Source organism: Tupaia chinensis, unplaced genomic scaffold (assembly GCF_000334495.1).
Source record: "Tupaia chinensis unplaced genomic scaffold, TupChi_1.0 Scaffold000305_1, whole genome shotgun sequence".
NCBI lineage: Eukaryota > Metazoa > Chordata > Mammalia > Scandentia > Tupaiidae > Tupaia > Tupaia belangeri.
The window spans coordinates 2201716-2224250 of record NW_006159795.1 but is presented as its reverse complement, the minus strand read 5'-3'; the positions used below and the strand labels follow the sequence as shown (position 1 = coordinate 2224250).

The following is a 22535-nucleotide window of genomic DNA, read 5'->3' as shown; positions in this document are numbered from 1 at the left end:
AATCACAGTCCTCTATTATCTGAGCATGGAAAGGACATCTTAAATTGTCCTGACTTGACTCAAAGAAAAATGTAATAGGAACAGCCTTGGCATTGGGAAGGGAAAATGACTGCTTGTAAGAATTCTAGAGAGAATCAATCACCAGCTTGCATTTTCCGCAGGGACATTTTAGAGACCGGGAATGTGGGCAGGTGATTCATTGAATCCTGTGACTCGTGAGCCCCTCCAGATGTCTTGTGCAATTCCAATTGTCTCTCTACAATGGGCAGGGAATACTGCTGATAGGAAGTTATTTCCATTCACCCTCACTTGGGGCAGACAGTCTGGTTTCCAGCAGATGAGATCGTATCTCTCTATCCCTGAGTTTACAGCTAATCCTACCAAGGTGGCTGCTGTTCTGAGAGCCTTGGTCCATCCCTCAGGTTATAGGATTTAGAGAACTATCCTATATCCAATTGGATCCTAATAAAACAGTTGATGCCACTTCTGCTTGAAGCAAAACATCACCTGTAGAACCAGGTGGTGGTACAGAGGTAACACAACTGGACCCACATGGGAAAGGTCCTTGGTTCATGTCCTAGGACCTCCCAAACATGCCAGCTGAGACTCTGCGTTGTTCACAGCATGAAGATCCTGTTGGGGATGCCTTTCTCTGTCCCTATCTCTGTCTCTCTCTCTCTGTTATGTAAGAAGTAAATAAATAAACTTTAAATAACACACACAATCTTCAACACACACTCAGTCATGGCCAGTTTCTTGCAGGTTACTTATTTTCATTTGCAAAACAGAGCAGCCCTATTTCACAGTACATATTTCATATCCACCTTAGAGGGATGCCAAGAGGAAATAGCACAAACTTTGAGCTGATATTCAATTTCAACAAAAGATATAGGTGTACATTACCATGGCCAATGAGTAGCATCATGAGCAGGCCATGGTGGCATCTTAAAAAAACATTAAGGAGCTTTCTGATGTAGGTCCTGGGGAATAGGCTAAGTTCTGGGTGGTCAGACATATGTGGCAGATTTTCAACTGCATGTAATAGAATGCCGTTCAGCATTTTGCAAGGGAATCTCCCCCAGTTATTACACCAGATCCCTATTTAGGCACATTGGAACTTATACTGGATAACATGAAGTTTGAAGAGGCAAGAGATTTTCTGTCTTACAAAATATATGGCAAATACCTACTGAAAGCAGCTCCTGATCTCTGCAAATAGGAAATAATTAGTTCTATCAAGAAATTAGTAAATCTATAATCCACAGGCCCAAGCATGAGGGGAATGTCAGGCTCTTCCTCCATCTCTGAACTGACATATCCAATTTACCCCCCAGAGTTGCTGCTCCGGAGTTGAAGAATACATTCTCTGTTTAAGAGCAGTGCAACGGAGCAGATGACTCAGACCTGCCATCCGTCACTGCCTGCAGCGACATGGAGGGACTCTGCACCTTTGGAGATTGGCTTGCTGCCTCAGAATATTGCTCAAATGTGTCAGGGTCTCTGAGAGAAAGCTGGGTTAGATTCATTTTGTTTTTAATTTGATAATGGGAAAACCCACTCATAATGACCAAAACACAATTTATTTTGAAGCACAAGAGGGCTCCTGGGAAGGTATGCCCATTCATATGCAAAGAAAACCTAGAGTCTCTAACAGAAGGGACAGATGTTAGAGACGCTGAACTGAATCTCCTCTTTGGAATTTTTATAAACTTTAATGAACATCATACAGGAGCCTACATGTAAAGAAAACAAATCTAAAGGCAATGATGCCCACTGCTATATTATGTGATTAAGTGCACCCATGCGTGTCTCTCTCTCCTATTTTTGGTGCAGCCCATCTGCTTTCACCAGCACTGTCATTTCATAATGCACCAGGCCTCTCATGAAGCTCTGAAAGTTTTGCTAGGATCCTTTGAAGAAATGGAGCTGCTATTTTGTTCTTGGAACTCATGGCTGAAATTGAGCATGGCAAATGCCACAAAATTCAGGGAGTCATTAAATCATCAATATAGGAAGACTGAGCACCCTCGTTCAAGCACTCCGCCCTTCCAGAGAAATCAGAGTGATAGACAGCTAAGCCATGAAAAACCATCATATTGGTGACCCCAGATAAAAGGTCTGGGTAATCACAACTTCCTTTCCCTTGAATCCATCATTCTTTTTTTTTTTTTTAAAAAAAATTTATTATCACAATCTTCATGCAGAACTCTTAATGTTATCTTTGGGGGACACCCTGAGCTATAGTCTCCCTTGTTACCCTTTGCAGAGAGGTATTATGGAAAGATGGGTTGGAGATGTTCAATGGGTTTCAAAAAGTTCATGGAAAGTACATGTGAAAAAAATTATGCACATATTTCAAAATTATTATTATTATTATTGGAGAGGTTTTTGCTATAGGTGCATGTGCTCACCAGACAGAGAGAGACAGAGAGACAGAAAGCGAGAAATCACCCCCCACCCCCAGGGAGATGGCCATGCCACAATCCCTTCTCTTCCATTCTCCTCTCTGGATCTTGGGCATGCATGCACACGCGCCTGGCGTGAGTTTAAGCAACCGGGTCCAGGACACGAACCACAGTCGACTACGTGGGAGTCCAGCGTCATAGTCATTACACTAACTGCTGGTCCCTCAAAATTATTTTTCACAAAAGAACTAATATTTAAATTTTCTTTTTCCACAGACTATCTTTGGAGAAGCCCATGAAGATTTAGCTCCTCAGAATCTTGTTTTTCTCCAGTGTAAAATGGAGAGGGTCAGACATTCTTCTAGAACTGTTGTGAGGGCTACACTGGGTAAAATTTGCAGAATGCTCAGCACGGTACCTGGAACATAGCAGCCCTTACATCGTAGCCATTCTCCATCATTATGCTTACACATAGGCCAATGTGTAGACTAGGAGTATTAGTGGTTAGGCTGTTCTAACTTATTAACTTATTTACCCTCACAAGAAATGATATGTCAGGGACTTTATTTATTCCCATCTTTCAGATAAAGAAGTTGGGGTGGGGGAGGCAGCAGTTGGCATGGTGGTAAAGGCATTAGACTTCAACATGGCCAACTGTAGTTGGAGTCCTGGACTGGGTGGCTTGAATTCACACCAGGCACATGTATGCATGTGCCCAAAATCTCAAGAGGAGAATGGGAAGAAGGGATTGCAGCATGGCCATCCCTCTCGGGAGTGATCTCTCACTTTTCTTCTCTCTGTCTCTCTCTTTCCAGTGAGCACACGTGCCCATTGGAATGGGATCTAAAAACAAAACAAACAGATAAAGAAGTAGAGGCATAGTTAAGCAAATTGGTCATCCTATTAGTAGGTAGCAATGTAGGCCTTAAACCCAGACAGTTTATCTCTGAAACCTATAATCATAACTTCCCCAAAGTGCTTGACACATGGTAGCTATAGAGCGATGGTTCCCAGCTGGGGCTGATTTTGCCCTTCCCTAACCATGGGGCATTTAGGTGTGCCTAAAGACATTTTAGTGGCTATTGGTGAGGGGGAGATGCTATCAGCAACTAGCAGGTAGAGGTCAAGGATGTTGCTAAATATCCTACAAAGCCCTGGACAGCTCTCCATGACAAAAACTACCAGGTCCCAATATTGATGTATCAAGGTTGAAAAACCCTGCTGTAGAGTGAAAGAGGATAATGAAATCTAATTACTGGATTAATTGCTAATTAATTAATTGCTAATGCACCTTCATTGCTTCAGGTATTAAAGAGCTTGTAATAAGGCAAATTGAAGGCTTAGCCTCCTTGGGGGTTGCCCCTGTGACTTTGAGGATGTACCCAATGTCTAATGAAGGTTCTGAATTCAAGGGTTAGATCCTAGCTCAGCTATGAGCTGACTTTCAAGCCTCTCATCCCAGATTTCCTCCTCTGTTCAAAGGGGTCAAGAATTCTTATAGGACCATGTGGTTCAACAAGACCATGCATGTATCTGGCACACGGCGAGTGCTTAATGAACTGGCAGAACTGTTATTACATCAGGGGTTTCCAGAGGTTGCAGCCAGAGCCAGAATAGATGTGCTGAGCCAGAACCATGATGCACAAGGCAGCAGCTGCCTGGTCCCTGGAGAGCATGGCATGAGCTAAATCAAATACGTGGTGATACATCTGTAGCCCAATTCCCCTCCCTGTAAGGCAGACTACAGGGGAGGATGGAAAGAATTCCTTCCCTACATCTGGCAATATTTCTACTGGTAGTTTTGTGATATGAACATGCTATGGGGTTTTTATTTGGCTTTGTTGCCCCCATCCCTCACCAAGGCGTCATCTGCACAACCCCATTGAAAAACATCTAAAAGTTGAGAGTAGATGCTAATGTCAGCAGATTTCTAACATCCTTGAGTCCTGTCATGCTAGCAGGAAACTTAAGTAGGTAGGTAATGGAGGAGTGTTTCCTCTGTGGGTTAACATTAGAATTTATTTTTTCTATAGGCCAAAATGTATAGCTGGTACCAAACACATAGACATATACACAGCCCTCCTCATTTTTGCTCCATCTTGGAAACCTCTCAAGTCTCCTGCTTTCTCTTATAATTGGAGATGTGAACATTACCCACTCTCTTCTAGTATTTTCTATGAGGCAAAGCCAAGTGATCTTAGTGTGATTGGTAGACTTTTAAGAGTATAGTTCTGGGACCAGCCGTTGGCATAATGGCTATGTTGCTGAACTCCCACGTAGTCGACTGCGATTCAAGTCCCGGACCCGGTAGCTTAAACTCATGCCAGGTGCATGTGCGTATGTGCCTGAGAGGAGAATGGAGAAGAAGGGATTGCAGCGTGGCCACCCCTCCTGGGGGGTGATTTCTCACTTTCTGTCTCTCTGTTTTTCTGGCGAGTGAATGCACCCTATAGCAAAAACCTCTCCTAAAAAATAAAAAGCCATCTGTGTTGTACTAGAAAACAAGTTGAGAGCCACTGAATTAGAGCATTCAAATAAAAAAATGAATAAAAAAAAGAGTATAGTTCTAAAGACAGGCACCTAAGACTTTTTAGAGAGATGTTATATTTTTAATCAAATAAATATTTTAATTACTAACATGCCTTTCAACTCCTACCCTCCCACAAAACCTGCTCCCAAATTTCTCACAAGTTTCTATAAAACGTGAGCAGCAGCTTGCTCTTTAAAGTGCCAATTACAAGGGCCAAGAAATCCCCAGTAAACATCCCCATAGGTAAATGCCATTTTTTTTTTTTCCCTCTGAGCTGTAATAGTTTCAGCATTGTTTCTGGACGTGGTGATACATCTGTAGCCCAATTCCCCTCCCTGTAAGGCAGACTACAGGGGAGGATGGAAAGAATTCCTTCCCTACATCTGGCAATATTTCTACTGGTAGTTTTGTGATATGAACATGCTATGGGGTTTTTATTTGGCTTTGTTGCCCCCATCCCTCACCAAGGCGTCATCTGCACAACCCCATTGAAAAACATCTAAAAGTTGAGAGTAGATGCTAATGTCAGCAGATTTCTAACATCCTTGAGTCCTGTCATGCTAGCAGGAAACTTAAGTAGGTAGGTAATGGAGGAGTGTTTCCTCTGTGGGTTAACATTAGAATTTATTTTTTCTATAGGCCAAAATGTATAGCTGGTACCAAACACATAGACATATACACAGCCCTCCTCATTTTTGCTCCATCTTGGAAACCTCTCAAGTCTCCTGCTTTCTCTTATAATTGGAGATGTGAACATTACCCACTCTCTTCTAGTATTTTCTATGAGGCAAAGCCAAGTGATCTTAGTGTGATTGGTAGACTTTTAAGAGTATAGTTCTGGGACCAGCCGTTGGCATAATGGCTATGTTGCTGAACTCCCACGTAGTCGACTGCGATTCAAGTCCCGGACCCGGTAGCTTAAACTCATGCCAGGTGCATGTGCGTATGTGCCTGAGAGGAGAATGGAGAAGAAGGGATTGCAGCGTGGCCACCCCTCCTGGGGGGTGATTTCTCACTTTCTGTCTCTCTGTTTTTCTGGCGAGTGAACGCACCCTATAGCAAAAACCTCTCCTAAAAAATAAAAAGCCATCTGTGTTGTACTAGAAAACAAGTTGAGAGCCACTGAATTAGAGCATTCAAATAAAAAAATGAATAAAAAAAAGAGTATAGTTCTAAAGACAGGCACCTAAGACTTTTTAGAGAGATGTTATATTTTTAATCAAATAAATATTTTAATTACTAACATGCCTTTCAACTCCTACCCTCCCACAAAACCTGCTCCCAAATTTCTCACAAGTTTCTATAAAACGTGAGCAGCAGCTTGCTCTTTAAAGTGCCAATTACAAGGGCCAAGAAATCCCCAGTAAACATCCCCATAGGTAAATGCCATTTTTTTTTTTTTCCCTCTGAGCTGTAATAGTTTCAGCATTGTTTCTGGATTTGACAAAGCCACATTTCAGGGGCATTCTGCTTTGCCTTATATGTGGAAGTTTGCAGGAATAGGGAGTCCTTAAAGAACGAAGCAAATCACTCCCTCCTTCTTCTCCCTTTCTTCTTCCATGTAGCCCAAAGTCCTAGTGGCTGTTGTGACCTCAAGGGAGTGTCCCTGACAAGGGTTGTACAACTCCTAAAATAGCATATGCCCATATATTGAAAATGTATAAAACTGATAGCAACATCAGACATGGATTCTTGTCTTTGTTTTGCAACCAACTATGGAATCTTCAGTGTGCCTTGTGACTCTCTGAACCTCAGTTTCCCCTTCTGGGAAATAAATGGGCAGGGATTGCTGCTGGGGATGTTAAGTCCCCAAAGCCTCTAGGGATTAGGCAATGGGAAACAGAAGTGAAGTGGGCTGGGCAAGGCCTGAACTGACCTGGTGAGATGGAGTCCATGCTAATGGAGTAGGCCTCATCTTTAGATTCTTTTCCTGGGATTTGTGAAAATGTGGATCCAGAAATACTAAATGATCTTATTATTATTATTATTTTCAAGAGAAGTCTCATCCAGAAACTGAAAGTTTTAAGTAGAAATCTCTTGAGTTTCCAACATAAAGAACGAATATTGGTTGTGCCAAATATGTCAATTGGCTAAATCTGACTTAAGGGCTGAAGGAATAGTATCTGGACATTGTTCTCTATGACTATGACCAAAACCAGTTCCCTAACACAGTGTTTAAATATACCCCAAAACAAAACTGTATTTTTTACTCCTATTTAAAATAGCCATGAATGGGACAGGCAGGCGGCATGTTGGTTAGGGCACTGAATTCCCATATGGCAGACCATGGCTCAAGTTCTAGACCTGGTGGTTTGCTTTCTCACTTTCCCTCTCTCTTTATCTCAGTCTGTCTCTGGTCATAATAAAAAATAATAATAAGAAACAAAAATTAAATAATTCTTTTTTTTTTTTGAGAGGTTTTTGCTATAGGGCGCGTGTGCTCGCCAGGCAGACAGAGAGAGACAGAGAGATAGAAAGCAGGAAATCACCCCCCAGGGGGAATGGCCACGCCGCAATCCCTTCTCCTCCATTCTCCTCTCGGGATCTTGGGCATGCACGCACACGCGCCCGGCGTGAGTTTAAGCCACCGGGTCCGGGACTCGAACCGCGGTCGACTACGTGGGAGTCCAGCGACATAGCCATTACGCTAACTGCTGGTCCCAGAAATTAAATAATTCTTAAAAGACTAGCCTCCAATGTTCAAAAGCCTGAGGATGTAACCTAATTCTGCTATAGAACATGTTAATTTGCTTATTTCATTCCAGAGCCAGGAAGGGGTTCCCTTCATTATGCACTCACAAGTGTGAGATGCGCAGGATATCAAAGTACTTCCTGCATCAAGGTACAATGTATGACCCCATCTAGCCTTTGTCTGTGGATTAATTATGCAAGACCTCTTTGCAACAATTGTCCTGGCAAGGACAGAGAAAATGAAGGTCCTCATGAAACCTTGACCATGGGCATTCAAATACAGTAATATAATTGTTATTATTAAAAAAAAATTTTTTTTAAGAAAGATTTTTTGCTATAGAGTGTGTGTGCTCACCAGAGAGACAGAAAGCAAGAAATCAGCTCCCAGGGGGGCTGACCACACCACAATCCCTTCTCCATTCTCCTCTCAGGATTTTGGACACGCACACATGCACTTGGTGTGATATGCCTGGTGTGAGTTTCAAGCCTCAGCCTCAAGCTGCCAGGTTTGGGACAGAAACCATGATTGGCCTTGTGGGAGTCTAGAAATGTAATCACTACATCATCTGCTGGTCCCAGTTATTTAAATTTTAATGGAAGGTGTTACGTGTTGGTTGGAATACCAGAACACAAAGGGCTAAAAAGGGCCCCTAAAACTCTTTTTAGTATTCATCAGACTCAAAATAAGATGGGAAAAACAAAGATAAAAAGTAGCAAGCTGGAGGACACCCTGAGGCACATATTTTGACCAAAGAGTCTAACAACAACAGCAAAAGGACAGGATAAAAGGAGGAGGGAAGGAGCCAGAGCTTATTGGCCTCCTTTGTCACTGGCCCATTCTGTCTATGGACCGTATCCCTGTCTTTTATCTCAATAAACCACCTGATGCTTACCTTGTTTCCTCACTCGTCAATTCTTTGCCATAACAGGGAAGCACTGATTGCAAATTTCTCGACCTCACCAGGTCTGCAGTTTTCAGGATTTGTTTTTACTTTTATATCTTGGGAACTAAAGTAACAACGTTCTAGCTGTTTTTTTTTTTTTTTTTTTTTTTTCTAAATTGCTTGCTGCTTAAGTAACTCCCAAGATGTCCCTAAATGGTTTCTCTTCAACATGCTGGAATAATTTTTTGAGAGCTAGTAAGAAAAAGAAAAACACCGACTCTCTACGATGAATAAAGCTGATCAGCTGATCGATGCAGGCAGGCTTGCCTTCTGGGTGTGTTGTGCTGCCGACCCAAGCCACTGAGGAGAGAGCGCATGTACCAATGAACATGGCTGCCCTATTAGGTGCCATGTCCCTCTTGGCTGGTCCAAGACCTCTATAGAGTCCAAAGTCCATCAAATGCTCCATTTGCACTTCTGCTATACAGGAAAGGATAGCAAAACCATCTCTAAATTACCATGGAAAAATGAACCACTTTCACACTCTTCAAGATATTTTCCAAAGGCCTCAGAATCCCATGGAAAAGGCTATGCTTTTAGATTTGGTATGTTTTCCAGCAGTGATTCCCAAACTTTGGGATATGATGGACCAGTCAAATTTCAAAACGTATTCCCAGCAGTTAACATTTTTCTGAAAATTATTTTACCTACAGAGGAATTATAACAAAATAAAATAAGCATACAAAATGAATCCAGCAGTCAGCTATCTCCTATCCTAAAATTTCACACTAGTGATATTTCAGCATAAAAATAGTAGAAAAACTATGGTTTAAAAATGAAAGACTTCCCCTTGAGTTGAGTAAAAGTAGCTTTACTAAAAACTTATCACGTTATCCTGATTTCTCCCACCTTTTCAGGCAGGTCCTTTAAATGTTGCCAGGACATGGGAACCTGTATATTACTGCATCTAATGGTCTACCATCATGCACTCCATAACAGAGATCTTAGTAAAATGTGATCATGTATTATTCATCATTAGGATATCAGAATATCTTTCAAATAAATTAAACTCTTTTTGCCTTTTCATCAGAAATTGTGTAAGAGTTTTCAAAAGATAGCTTCTGACTTCAATGAATAAAGGAGGGAACTTCAAAAAAAGCTTGTGGAGAGATGAAATTAAAGTACAAGTTTGTTTTACTGCAAAACATTTTAAAACCTATGCATAATTTTTAGTAGTATGCATTTTTCATGAACTTTTTGAAGATTCCCTATATGTGCCTTGTCCTAAACCCTCTGCTCTTGGGCGCCCATGGATAAAAATAAGGTAGAATTTTGATATAAATTCTCACTTAGCAGACAAATGCACACTCAGAGATCTGCATAAGAGGCTGGTGTGAACACCTCCTCTGTGGAGGGACCAGCACCCTTTGGGGTAAGGAAAAACGGACTTTACCTTTGGAATGCACATTGTGGGTTCGGACAAGCGAGGGTAAGTGTAGGAGTTGTACGAGTGTCCCTGCGGGTGAGTTTTAAATGCACTTGCTCCGAATGGCATCAGTGGTTCCTGGAGTCCTGAGCCTGACCTGGACCTCTGCCGCATGGCGGGCTGCGGGCTTGTCTGATTCAGGTACGATGACTTTGGCCTCCTGTCGTAGTCATCCAGGCCGGGTCCCCACTCACTTTCACTGTAGGCCAGACTCTCCTTAGAGCACCTACTAGTCCCTGCAGTTCTAGAAGGCGTGAATTGGAATGAGTAATCTAGAGGGGAGCTGCTGGAGGCTCTCTGATACTCCCACTTGAGGTCACTGTAATCACTGGGTTTACTCAGGGAGTCCAGGTGGGTGTGATATTCGACCGGAAACCGGGCAATATCGGATTTCAAAGGCTTCATCTCGGAATAGTAGGCCTCCCCAGGTTTCATTTTCATCACGTGCCCATTTTGCTTAGCTGCATGGCTGCCTTTGTAGTACACATCCAGATCATCTCCGTAGAGACTCTTTTCTCTGTACTTTTCGGGGGCATAGTCGGCAGTAGTGTCGGATTCGCTGGAGTATTGTGAGAAGGTGATGAAGCCATTTTCTTCCGCATGGCCTTGACCACGGCTGGAGGCTCCTTGATCTGGGGTGGGTGGGCTTTCCTTTCTCAGGGAGTTGGAGCGAGTCACCGAGATGTTGTCGAAATCCTCCAGAAGGCCGTTGATGGAAGTTTCTTTGCAGGGTTTGTTTCCTCTAACGATTGTCTGGGGAAAATAAAGGAAATGCTGTTTAAAAGAACACATTTCATACTTTTAAAGTGATGGGGAAACCCCCACCCTCACTCCATTCAATTTAAACCACAGAAGAAAATAAATAAAAAAACTGGAAACATTTAATAAAAAAAAATCTAGAAAAAATGGATTCATTTCACCACTGAAAGAAAACACAAATATTAAATAATCATCTCAAATTGCAAAAAAAAAAAACAAATATTAAATAATCATCTCAAATTGCAAATCTTCTCTTACTTATCTCAATTGAGAGATCAATTAAACATCAAAAATCCATTTAGAAGGCTATATAGGCTACTGTCTTACCAGTTTATGGGCAAATTTCCTCTCCCTGTTCTTCCACTAAAATAATAGATCCCAATCATCTAACAATGAGCTGTTGATTATAATTTTAACAGTCTGTAACTGCTTGGTTATAAAAAGCATATTTTTAAATATTCATTATTTGGATGATTTGCAAAACCAGTAAGCATTGTCTCTTGAGTATTAACATAACTAGAAATGGGTGCAAGTTATTAATTTGATTTTATTTTTTATCCTTTTACAGAAGACAAAAAATAATTGAGGCTATAAGATATTATAAAAATGTAAGCCACTTTCTGAAACCGTACACAGGGAACAGCACAGAGATTACTTGTGTCATTTAGTTTGTGATCATTGTGATAATTGTATTAAGTATATAATAGCAATGCTTCCTATATAGCAATACTTTTGTGTATCATCATCTCTGCATATTGGATGCTTAAGAATGGTTGTACCTGAATCTTGGTGACAGATTGTTCCCTCTAATGAATATAGCTGGAATACGAGGAACAGAAAGAAATAGCAAACCACTCACAAAGCCAGTCAGCTGTGCCTTGACAATGACAAGTTTTGCAGCAAAATATGATGGGGGTGGATAAAAGAACAAAGAACAAAGTGTTGTGACTTCAGACTTCCAGGATATTAAGAAAAAATACTTTTGAGCAAGTAGCAAAGAGTTCAAAACCATCTCAGTTAGTATAATTGAAGATTTCAAACCAGAGGAAAAAGTCTAAGTTGTCCTAGAGCTTATGCTTTATAGATCAGTGCTTTTCTAACCAGGCATGGTGAAAGACAGTTTTATTTTCTTTCTTCTGTCTTAGACTAATAATTTTGTTTCTGCTCTTTCCTTTAAAACCATTTTATTTTACAATATATTTAGATTAACAAAGAAGTTGCAAAGAGAACACAAAGAATGCTTGTATACCCCTTACCCAATTTTCCCTTTGATATTGATAATATCTCAATTTATTAGTAAATTTATCTACATGTTTATGTAGATTTCATTAGTTTTCTCCTAGCATTCCATCATTACATAATTCTTGTTTTCTAAATCTTCTATGGGGACAGTTTCTAAAATTTCCCTTCTTTTCGATGACATGGATGGTTTATAGAAGTACTGATCAGGTATTTTGTAAAAGGTCCTTCAGTTGGATATGTCTGATGTTTTTGTCATGGTTTGATTAGGGTTATTGGTTCAGGGAAGGGAGACCACAGAAAAAAGTGCAAGCTTCTCGTGTCATAGCCATAGCACACACCATCCACATGACTTACCCCGATGAAGTTACTCTTGATCACCAGCATGAGGTAAAGTTAACCAGGTATCTGTACTGTAAAGGTACACTCCACCCCCAGTACGTACCATCTATATTTTCTTTCTCTCTCTCTCTCTTTTATTTATGCCAGAAGATATGTCCACAAGTGCATACATAAGTGAGAGAGAAAGTGAGAGAAAGCATGTGTGAGAACCCCTTGTCATGTTATATTCCTTCTTCTTCCAATTCCTTTTTTCGTCAGGGTGCTTGGCATGTATGACCATCCAGATGTGTTTCAAGCTGCCAGGCCAGAACTTGAAGCATGGTCAGTCATGCGGGATCTAGTTTCTTCTATGCAGTGTTTAACCATTGTGCTATGGTGCTGGCCCCCATATACTATACTCTTCTGAAGTATATCACTACACACAGATCATACCCAAAAGGTAGGAAGTTAGGCACTACCAACATGGTGTGGCGGTGTCAACATAAAGTATTTGGAATTCCACCTAGGAGACTTACTACTGTCCATCATTTACTTATTTAGTCCTTTATTTGTATCAGTATGGATGGAATCATGGATATTTATTTATTTATTTATTTTTGGAGAGATTTTTGCTACAAGGTGTGGGCACTCGCCAGAGAGACAGAAGAGAGACAGAGAGACAGAAAGCGAGAAATCACCACCCCCCTCCAGGGGGGATGGCCATGCTGCAATCCCTTCTCCTCCATTCTCCTCTTGGGGTCTTGGGCATGCACACATGCCTGGAATGATTTTAAGCCACCAGGTCTGGGACTCGAGCCGAGGTCGACTACATGGGAGTTCAGTGGCATAGCCATTATGGTAACTGCTCGTCCCTCCTGTGTATTTATTTTATACCTTGGATAGAATTTAATACTACATTTTTCACTTTGTTGCTCAAATGGGTCCAAATTTTATCATTGAGAGTTCCTTCATATTCACTGCAATGTCCTTTTGACCACCCCTCATCCTTTTATTTTTTGAGTGCTTTCTTACTTTTTGTCACTGACAAATGCTCCAGGTTCATCTTGCCTTCTCTGCCCTTGCCCCCAAATCAACCATTTATCTAAGGAGCCCTGGTTCTTTTTTTTTTATTGGATATGGCATTAGAAATGAAGATTTGAAATATCCATGATGTATACTATATGTTTTCAATAAAAAGTAAGCATTTAATAAATAGGTTGAAAAAAAAAGAAGACCTGTGCTTTGGACATATTCATTGCTACTGGGATGCCATTGCTTCTAGATACTCAGCAAACAGAGCTAGGAAACATATGTTTGACTACTAACCCATGTATACACACTATATGGACTATAATTATATCTATCTGTTTGTATCTATAGTAAGCTAAACATGAATTCACACTGATGTCTCTGAATCTAATTGGTTCGTATAGTTCAGTTCTGGCTTTCCCCTTATTTATCTGTAAACCCCCTCTCTAACAGTGAAAAACTTAGATCCTATCATCTGCCATTCATTTGCTTATTCAAGCTCAGTATACTTATGTAGTAGTATCACAATTATTAACCTACTCCGTCATAGGAGACAACTTTGCCAACTAGATTATAGTTTTAATGTTCAGTTATTTTTGACTTTAGTCTTAATAGTTACCATTCAAAGCACTATTTTCCAAAGTTACTTAGGTTAGTGTCTTCTTTCTAGCCCTCCTCCTCTTAGTGAAGTTCTGTAGTATATGTGTAGTCATTAAATTCTTTTGTCACAGTCTATATTTTATCCTGGGATCCTCTGATCTCTTGGGTGACTTTTTTTAATTACGCGAGAGTACATACACTTGCCAGAAAGAGATAAAAAAAGAGAGAAAGAGAGAGACTCTAATGGGGTGTGGTCACTCTGAAATCTCTTCTCCTCTTTCTCTATCCTGTTGGGAATTTGGTCATGCACACACATGACCTTGGTGTGTTTCTCAAGCCACTGGGGCTAAAATTTGAACCTCATTTGACCTTGTGGGATCCAGCTTCCTTAACCACGAGGTGACAGGGCCTGCCCTGATTTCTTTTAACTGCATACATTAGTACATCAATGTGTTACAAAGTTCTAAGAGATATGACAAATGCAAAGCATCATGTATTCACCATTACACGGCCATACAGATTTAGTTCCACCACTCAACAAAAAAGTGTCCTGAGCTCTACATAGTGAATCAACACCCTCCCCAAGCCCTTGTCTCCACTGATCTGTTTTCTGTTCTAATACTGGGTCATTGGCAAAGTCTTAATGTACTTTTACATAGAAAATACACATGGAGACCTCCCTGATGACCTAATAGTTTTGCCTTTTCCAGGATATCATATGAACATATATGTGTAGTTTGGAAACTTTGGGTTTGGCTCTTTCACTTGGCATGATACATATAGGATTCACCCAGGCTCTTTCATAAATAGCTAAATTTTTTTTTTGAGAGTTTTTTGCTATAGGGCATGTGCACTGACCAGAAAGACAGAGACAGAGAGACAGAAAATGAGGAATTATCCCCCACCCCCTTCCCCAGGGGGGAAGGCCATGCCACAATCCCTTCTCCTTCATTCTCCTCTTGGGATCTTGGGCACACACGCACATGTGCCTTGCATGAGTTTAAGTCACCAGGTCTGAGACTCAAACTGTGGTCAACTACATGGGAGTCCAGCGACATAGCCATTAGACCATCTGCTGGTCCAAATAGCTAATTTTTTAATTTTATTTTTTTGTCTATTCCCTTTTATCACTGAATCCATTGTATGAAATCCACTGTATGGGATATTGTGGTTGTTGGGTGAGATGCATCAATTGATTGTCAAAATAGGTGATGCTGTGTTGAGGCATCCCCCAGAGAGAGAATAAATCATTTATATACTGAGACCTTTTCTTGGAGAAGAAATATCCATTCCTATCCAACAGATAAACTTGAGAGAAACAATACTGGTGAAAAAGGAAGGATGAGGAGCCTCAGAACAGCAGAGAACAAAATGGATATCTTGTAGTACATTCAATAAGAATGCTGATAATTCAGTAGTCTCAAAAATATCAAGTGGATTTAAACAGCTTCCTATTTCATTTTAGTTGTATCTTCTCTGTTTATTGCTTTTTTTCCTTTTTGCTGAGGGTGCACGTCAAACCCTCTTAGACCTATGTACTGCTACCTTCTGTGGACTTAAACTATTTATTTAAAAATTGCTTGATTAATTAATTAATTAATACAGAGTTTTGCTATGTCTCTACTCTCCTGCCTCAGTGTCCCACATAGGGCTATAGGCACACGCCACAACAATCTAGCTCTTTTGTAGACAGGTTCTGGTCTCAATGTCAGTACACACTTGCTATATGATGTAGTTTCATTCCTCTTTTATTACCTGTATCAAGTTCATAGAAAGAATAATATCACTTGATGTTATTTAGTGACTGTTTCTCCATGTATTGTGGGGGCTAATGGAGGAAGATGTCACAAGGCAGTTTTACAACATGTTATTGACCTCAGTGAACACAGTGCCTCAGGTAGACACAAATTTGTAAATATGAGATGAATTAAGAACATTTAAATATAACTCATCCCCATGGCATAGAGGCTAAGGGAGCTAAATGCCACATGGTTGACTGTGCAGATTGAATCCTGGTCCCGGTGGCTTAAAAACCCTCAAGGAGTTCAAGCATATATGCCTGAAATCCCAACAGAATGGGGAAATGGAGAAGGGATTGCAGAATGACCATGCCCCTTTGGGGGTGCTTTTCCCTCTCTCTCGAATGTCTGTTTCTGGTGAGTACATGTGGCATCTGGCAATTACAAAACAAAAGAAAGGAGCAGCTGATGGCATAATTACATTGTTGGACTCCCATGTAGTTGGCTGTGGTTCGAATCCCAGACCCAGTGGCTTAAAACTCATTCTGGGTGCATGTGTGCCCGAAATTCCAAGAGGAGAACAGAGGAGAAGGCATTGCAGAGTGACCAACCTCTTTGAAGGGTGACTTCTCACTTTCTGTCCCTTTGTCTCTCTTTGTCTCTCCAGTGAGTGCATGTGCCCTATAGTAAAAATCTCTCCTAAAACAAAACAAAACACAACTCATCAATGAAGGCAAAGTAAAACAAGATGATTACAGAGTAGGAAAAAAAAAAAGATCAGAGAAGAACAAGCTAAAAAGCTAAGAAAGTTTTCTGGAAGAGAAGAATTATGAACCAGGTTCAGGAAGAAACAATAGATATAATTTCAGAGAGGAAAAGCAGTAATAATTATCAGCTCATCACTAGCTGAATAATTGAGGTGCAAAGATAATAAGAAGTCTGAAGATGGTAACATCTTTGAGGATATGATGACAATTTAGAAACAGGAGTAAAGGTTTCTTGCTCTCATCAAATTGGCATCCCAATCATTTGTCCTTTGGGATTTATATCCAAAAAGCTTATGAGCTCACTTTCGGCAAATTAATAGATAACTAAAGAAAAGAAAAGTTAATAAAAATATAATATGGTGGGACTAGACTGTTAGTCTTGTAAATTGACCAATAGGACATAGATATTAGGAAAAAAAACAAAAAAACAAATCTCTTTCTGTGTGACTGAGATCACAAACTCATTGAATCTATCTCCTTTGTAAGTTCTGGGTTCTATAAGTCTCTCTATTTTCTTACTAAAACCCACCAAGTATTATTAAGGAGTTGATTGAGTGAACATAATACATAGAACTCTGTACATCTGTTAATACAGGAGAAATATTATTATTGTTGTGACCGAATTGCTATTTGGAAAAAAAAAGATAAAAATACTACCTCTTAACTAAGAAACATTTTTTAAAAAAACTATGGACTATTTATTGCGATTGTTTTCAGTTTTTGGCTTATACTTCTTATTAGCTATGTGGTATTGGCAATTTAACCTTTAAAGTCACAGAATCTTTTTTTTTTTTGGAGAGATTTTCACTGTAGGGCGCGTGCGCTCGCCAGACAGACAGAGAGAGACATAGAGACAGAAAGCGAGAAATCACCCCCCAGGGGGGATGGTCACGCCGCAATCCCTTCTCCTCCATTCTCCTCTCGGGATCTTGGGCACGCACGCACACGCGCCCGGCGTGAGTTTTAAGCCACCGGGTCCGGGACACGAACCGCGGTCGACTACGTGGGAGTCCAGCGACATAGTCATTACGCTAACTGCTGGTTCCCTAAAGTCACAGATTCTTAATCCACACCAAAAAAATGAGAATAAATCCTTATGTCATAAGATTAATGTGATGATTTAACAAAATAATGCGTGAATTGGGTGGCATGATTCCTGGCACGTCCATTCGTACTAATGAATGGTAGTTACTTTAACTATTTTGGGGATGAAATGTATTTTTAAATTAAATTGATAATGAATAAAACTATACACTAGAAATAAATCTCAGGAGTATATGCTGAAAGAAATAGGATAATTATCTGATAGAGTGCACTTTAAAAACTATTAGTAATTTTAAATATAAAACACCAAATTCTTGGGGCCAGCAGGTGATGTGGTGGCTCCTAGACTGGAATCTCACATGGCTAGCCATGGTTTTAGTCCAGGAACTCGGTTTCTCACTTTCCAACTCTCTCTCTGTGTCTCTCTCTGATCAAATTAAAAAATAACAATAATAATAAATAAAATGAAATAATTCTTTTAAAAATTCTTGAATTTAAACAGAAGATGAATTTCAAACTAATTACAACTATTATACATAACACATAATCCCTCTCAGATTCAATAAAAGAACTACTTCAAATCATGATCATCTCTCTGTTGGTATCCTCCTTAAAAATGCAATGCATGAGTCAGAAAAATTTTAAAAATTAGGCTTTCAAAATTTAAACTGAAAGATAGGTATGGAAAAGAAAGGCAAATAGGAATACAGTAAAATGGGTCCTCTCAGGGTGGGAAGAGTAGGGCTGATTTACATGTTAGACCAGTATGTCTCACACTTCAACGTGCACACAAATCACCAGAGCACTGTGGTCAGGGAGATTCTGATTCAGTGGGTCTGAGGAGAAGCCTGAGATCCCGGAGTTCTGAAAAGCTCCTGGATTACACTAGTGCTTTTTTTGGAGAGAGGTTTTTGCTATAGGGCGCGTGCGCTCACCAGAAAGATAGAGAAACAGAGAGATAGAAAGTGAGAAATAACCCCGGAGGAATAGCCACACTGCAATCCCTTCTCCTCCATTCTCCTCTCAGTATCTTGGGCACACATGCACATGTGTCCGATGTGAGTTTAAGCTACTGGGTCCGGGACTTGAACCGCGTTCGACTATGTGGGAGTCCAGTGACATAGCTCTAACGCCAACTGTTGGTTTCATGACATTGGTGCTTTTTTGCGATTTATAACATGTACACAGCATTGTTAGTATATTTTCTGTAATCAGGGTTACTTTCCTAATAAAAAAGAAAGACCGACCTATGCTCTTTTGGATAACAGGAATCAGCATTCCACACACACAGATATAATACAATAGTATTATATATAACATATTTTATTAACTATATATAGAAAGTATAGACTTAAATGTAGTATAGTGTTCTATTTATATGTGTACATAGTGTTAAATATCTACATTGGGTCATTGGAAAAGTCATGATGTGTTTTTCTATATTTTTCTATGCAAAAATTCATCATGACTTCCAGTGACCCGATATTTATATATGTGCATGTGTGTGTGTGTGTGTGTGTATTTGTGCTTAACCAAAATGATAACTGCAATAAGATTTCATTATTTTGATCTTAAAAGATTTTGCCATTTTTGTATACCTCCTTCTCTAGTATCATGAACTTATTATAAAACTATGAGTCTTACAGTTATTGATGGATTAAAATTGAGTACAAGGGCAGTGAAGGTATGGTGGCAGACATTTGAAAAGAAAAATCCTTAATCTATAGTAAAAAACAAAATCAAAACAAAACAAAATTAAGAAAATTTAAAAACAACAAATTTAAATAAAGCGTGTGCTGAGGTGTAGACCTTTCTTAAATCTCTTTCTAGCATTTGAAAATATTTGTTGATGGTGTAAATGTGACACAGGAAGTGTAAGCTTTTTTTCTGTTTTGATAAAAACTATTAACTCCTTGTTAACAAGCAGGAGTTTGTAAAATGTAAATTATTTGTTAAAAACAAATTGTTAACCTGTCCAAAAGAAGTAAAAGAAAAGTTATAATAACCTTCTTTTGTCAGGAAGAGTAGAACTGAGGCAATATTTGTTTTTCTAATATGGGTTTCATTTATGGGAATCATAAGTAGTGAAGTAATAATAATGAAATACAAACATGCAGAATTTTCCAACACAGTTTTACCAGGCTTCAAGACAAAAGAACTGCAATTTATTACTGTCAGCATCTGATGTTTATTAAAGCCAAATTGTGCAGTTTATAGAGATCAATAATATAATAACTGTAAAAGTATTGGTGAATTTTATGCAACAGAACCTCCAGGCACTAAAAATCAATGCAATCCAATCTCTTAGAGTTTGAAGCCCTGGTTCTCATTGTCTTTCCATCGTGCTCTGGACCAGTTCACCGTCTGCTCTGGCTCCCGGTGACAGCAGCCATATTTCATAGCGCTTCTTCAGCGGGCTGCTAGCTGGTGATAAGCTATAATGGATCTGTCCACAAGAACAGCTGTCTCCCCATGTTCCCAGGAAGAGATGAAAAAGTGCTTCTGCTCTCATTGACTGTATTAACTTTGACAATAATGAAGTGTGTAATTAACAGCTTTGCCCTAATAAGACCTCACATTTCTTTTTCAAAAACAGTATCCTCTCTCCGTGCCTCAAGAACCTGTTTTGTTTTTCTGGGCAAATGCTTCTTGGGAGAACAAGAAACTGAATATTCCTGTGACCAGAGTATTAAAAGAGACTTCTCAGAAAGTATCTACTTTTAAACTATCTAAATTGGTACCCTGTTTGCAGAGAATTAATTCCTTTTTTTTTTTTTTTTTTTTTTAAACTAAGGGACAAGGCTGTAAACACAACAGACAGAGATCTGACATACTTGTGTCATTAGGGAGGAAATGCTAATACTCTCTTTTGGGTTTTGTAGTATCACAAAACCTCAGATCTATTTTTTTTTCAGATTTCTACATATACTTTCTTTTTGGTAACTACTGGGGATAGGAAATAATTGAGTGAGTAGTTGTGAATCTCATATCTCAGGAAAATAAGAAAATTCAGACAGGATATCTCAGAGAGAAGGTGATGGTGAGGGTTTCCAACCATAAATTCCCTTCTTAACAAATTATGTGGGACCAGCAGATGGTGTAATGACTATGTCACTGGACTCCCACGTAGTCGACTGTGGTTCAAGTCCTGGACCCAGTGCTTAAACTCACGCTGAGCGCATGTGCATGCGTGCCCAAGATCACAAGAAGAGAAAGAAGTAGAAGGGAGTGAGGCGTGCCCATCCTCCTGGGGGGGTGATTTCTTACTTTCTGTCTCTCTGTCTCTCTCTGTTTTTTTTTGGCAAGCACACATGCCCCATAGCAAAAACCCCTCCAGAAAACAAAACAAAACAAAACAACCTATTATGTAATTTTTCCCCATAATAATGTAAATTATGTAATAATTCCTAAACTACCTAAAATGTTAGATTTTTTGCAAAGTCATGACACATTTTTACATAGAAAAACATAGAAATATACCTCACGACTTTACCAACAACCTAATATTATTATGCTTTCCCTAAATTAGAAGAAAATACATGCAATTAAGAAAAGTTGGAGCCAACAAACGGTGCAGTGTTTAAGATGCTAGATTCCCACATGGCCATCTGTGGTTTGAGTCCTGGACTTGGTGGCTTGAAAAATTACACTGGGTGCATGTGTGTTCATGCTCAGAATTCTGAGAGGAGAATGGAGAAGGGATTACAATGTGGCCACCCCTCCTAGGGAGTGATTTCTCACCATCTCTCTCTCTCTCTCTGTTCTCTATCTTTCTTCGGTGGTTGCATACACCTTATAATAAAACTTATAGGGAAAAAAAATATTGCCACCATCCAATGAATTGGTTTAAAAGAGTTTTTAGTCACAAATATGGATTAAACACTTCCTATGTATCATGACTGAAATCATTGTTCTCATATTTTAAAGATCACAAGAAGACTGTAAGGTATGTCATTCTTACTCCTATGTACAAAGGAGGGAAATGAGGTTCAGAGAGACCAAGCAAATTGTCCCATGGCACTCAGCTGGTAGGGGAGAGTTTGAAAGCAAGGTCCGTTCTGACCCATTACGAATACTGACTCTTAAAATAACATGAAAAATGTAGCACACACTTTGCCAGCACCTTAATCTTTTTTTTTTTTTTTGGAGAGGTTTTTGCTATAGGGTGTGCTTGCTCTCCAGAAAGACAGAGAGAGACAGAAAGTGAGAAATCACTCCCCCCAGGGGGGATGGCCATGCCACAATTCCTTCTCCATTCTCCTCTTGGGATCTTGGGCACTCACGCACGCATGCCCAGCTTGAGTTTAAGCGACCGGGTCTGGGACTCAAACCATGGTTGACTATGTGGGAGGTCAGCGACATAGCCATTACATCATTTGTTGGTTCCCAGTACCTTCATTTTAAACTCTGAGGGAGCAGAAAAGATGGTAAAATTTTGCAAGGACAAGCTCCACCCAATTTGTGATAGAATAAAGGAATGTGAGCACACACCATGGTGAAGTAACGTAAATATTTCCAGAGATAGAGCCCAGCCATGATGGCACGGGGCTGCTAAGACACTACGTTCCATAGGCTGAATCCCAGGGTCCATTCCTGGTCCAACCTAAACACCCGGCATGGTGGCATGTCTGTAGTCCCAGCTGGGAGGCTGAGGTAGGAGGGTTGTGACACAGAGAAATCCTATGTTAAAAAAAAATTGATTTCAGGGCTGGCAGGTGGCATGGTGATTAAGGACCCTGGACTTACACATGGCCAACCGCAGTTTAAATCCTGGACCTGGCGGCTTGCTTTCTCACTTTCTTTCTCTCTTGTGTGTGTGTGTGCTCTCTTTGTCCCTCCTTGGTCAAAATTAAAAATAAATAAATAAAGCTAAATAAAATAATTATAAAAAAGAAAATAATTTCAAGAAACAAAAATTTTTAAAAAAAGATGTTGAAAACTTGGAATAATGGGAATTGGACAAAAACAACTTGCCTGCTCTTTGAAATAATTAGCCTGTACAAAGACTTTAAAGTTCTGTGTCTGTAATAAAAGAAACTAT

The 22535-nt window shown here is 39.8% G+C and overlaps 1 protein-coding gene across 1 annotated transcript in view; it reads right to left on the bottom strand.

Moving 5' to 3' along the window:
- The window catches only part of PAK5 (p21 (RAC1) activated kinase 5), a 206137-nt gene that overhangs the window by 48513 nt on the left and 135089 nt on the right, over positions 1-22535 (bottom strand). The window contains exon 3 of the mRNA XM_027772827.1: positions 9964-10749. Coding sequence (XP_027628628.1) covers positions 9964-10749 — 786 coding nt within the window. The remainder of the gene's footprint in view (positions 1-9963; positions 10750-22535) is intronic.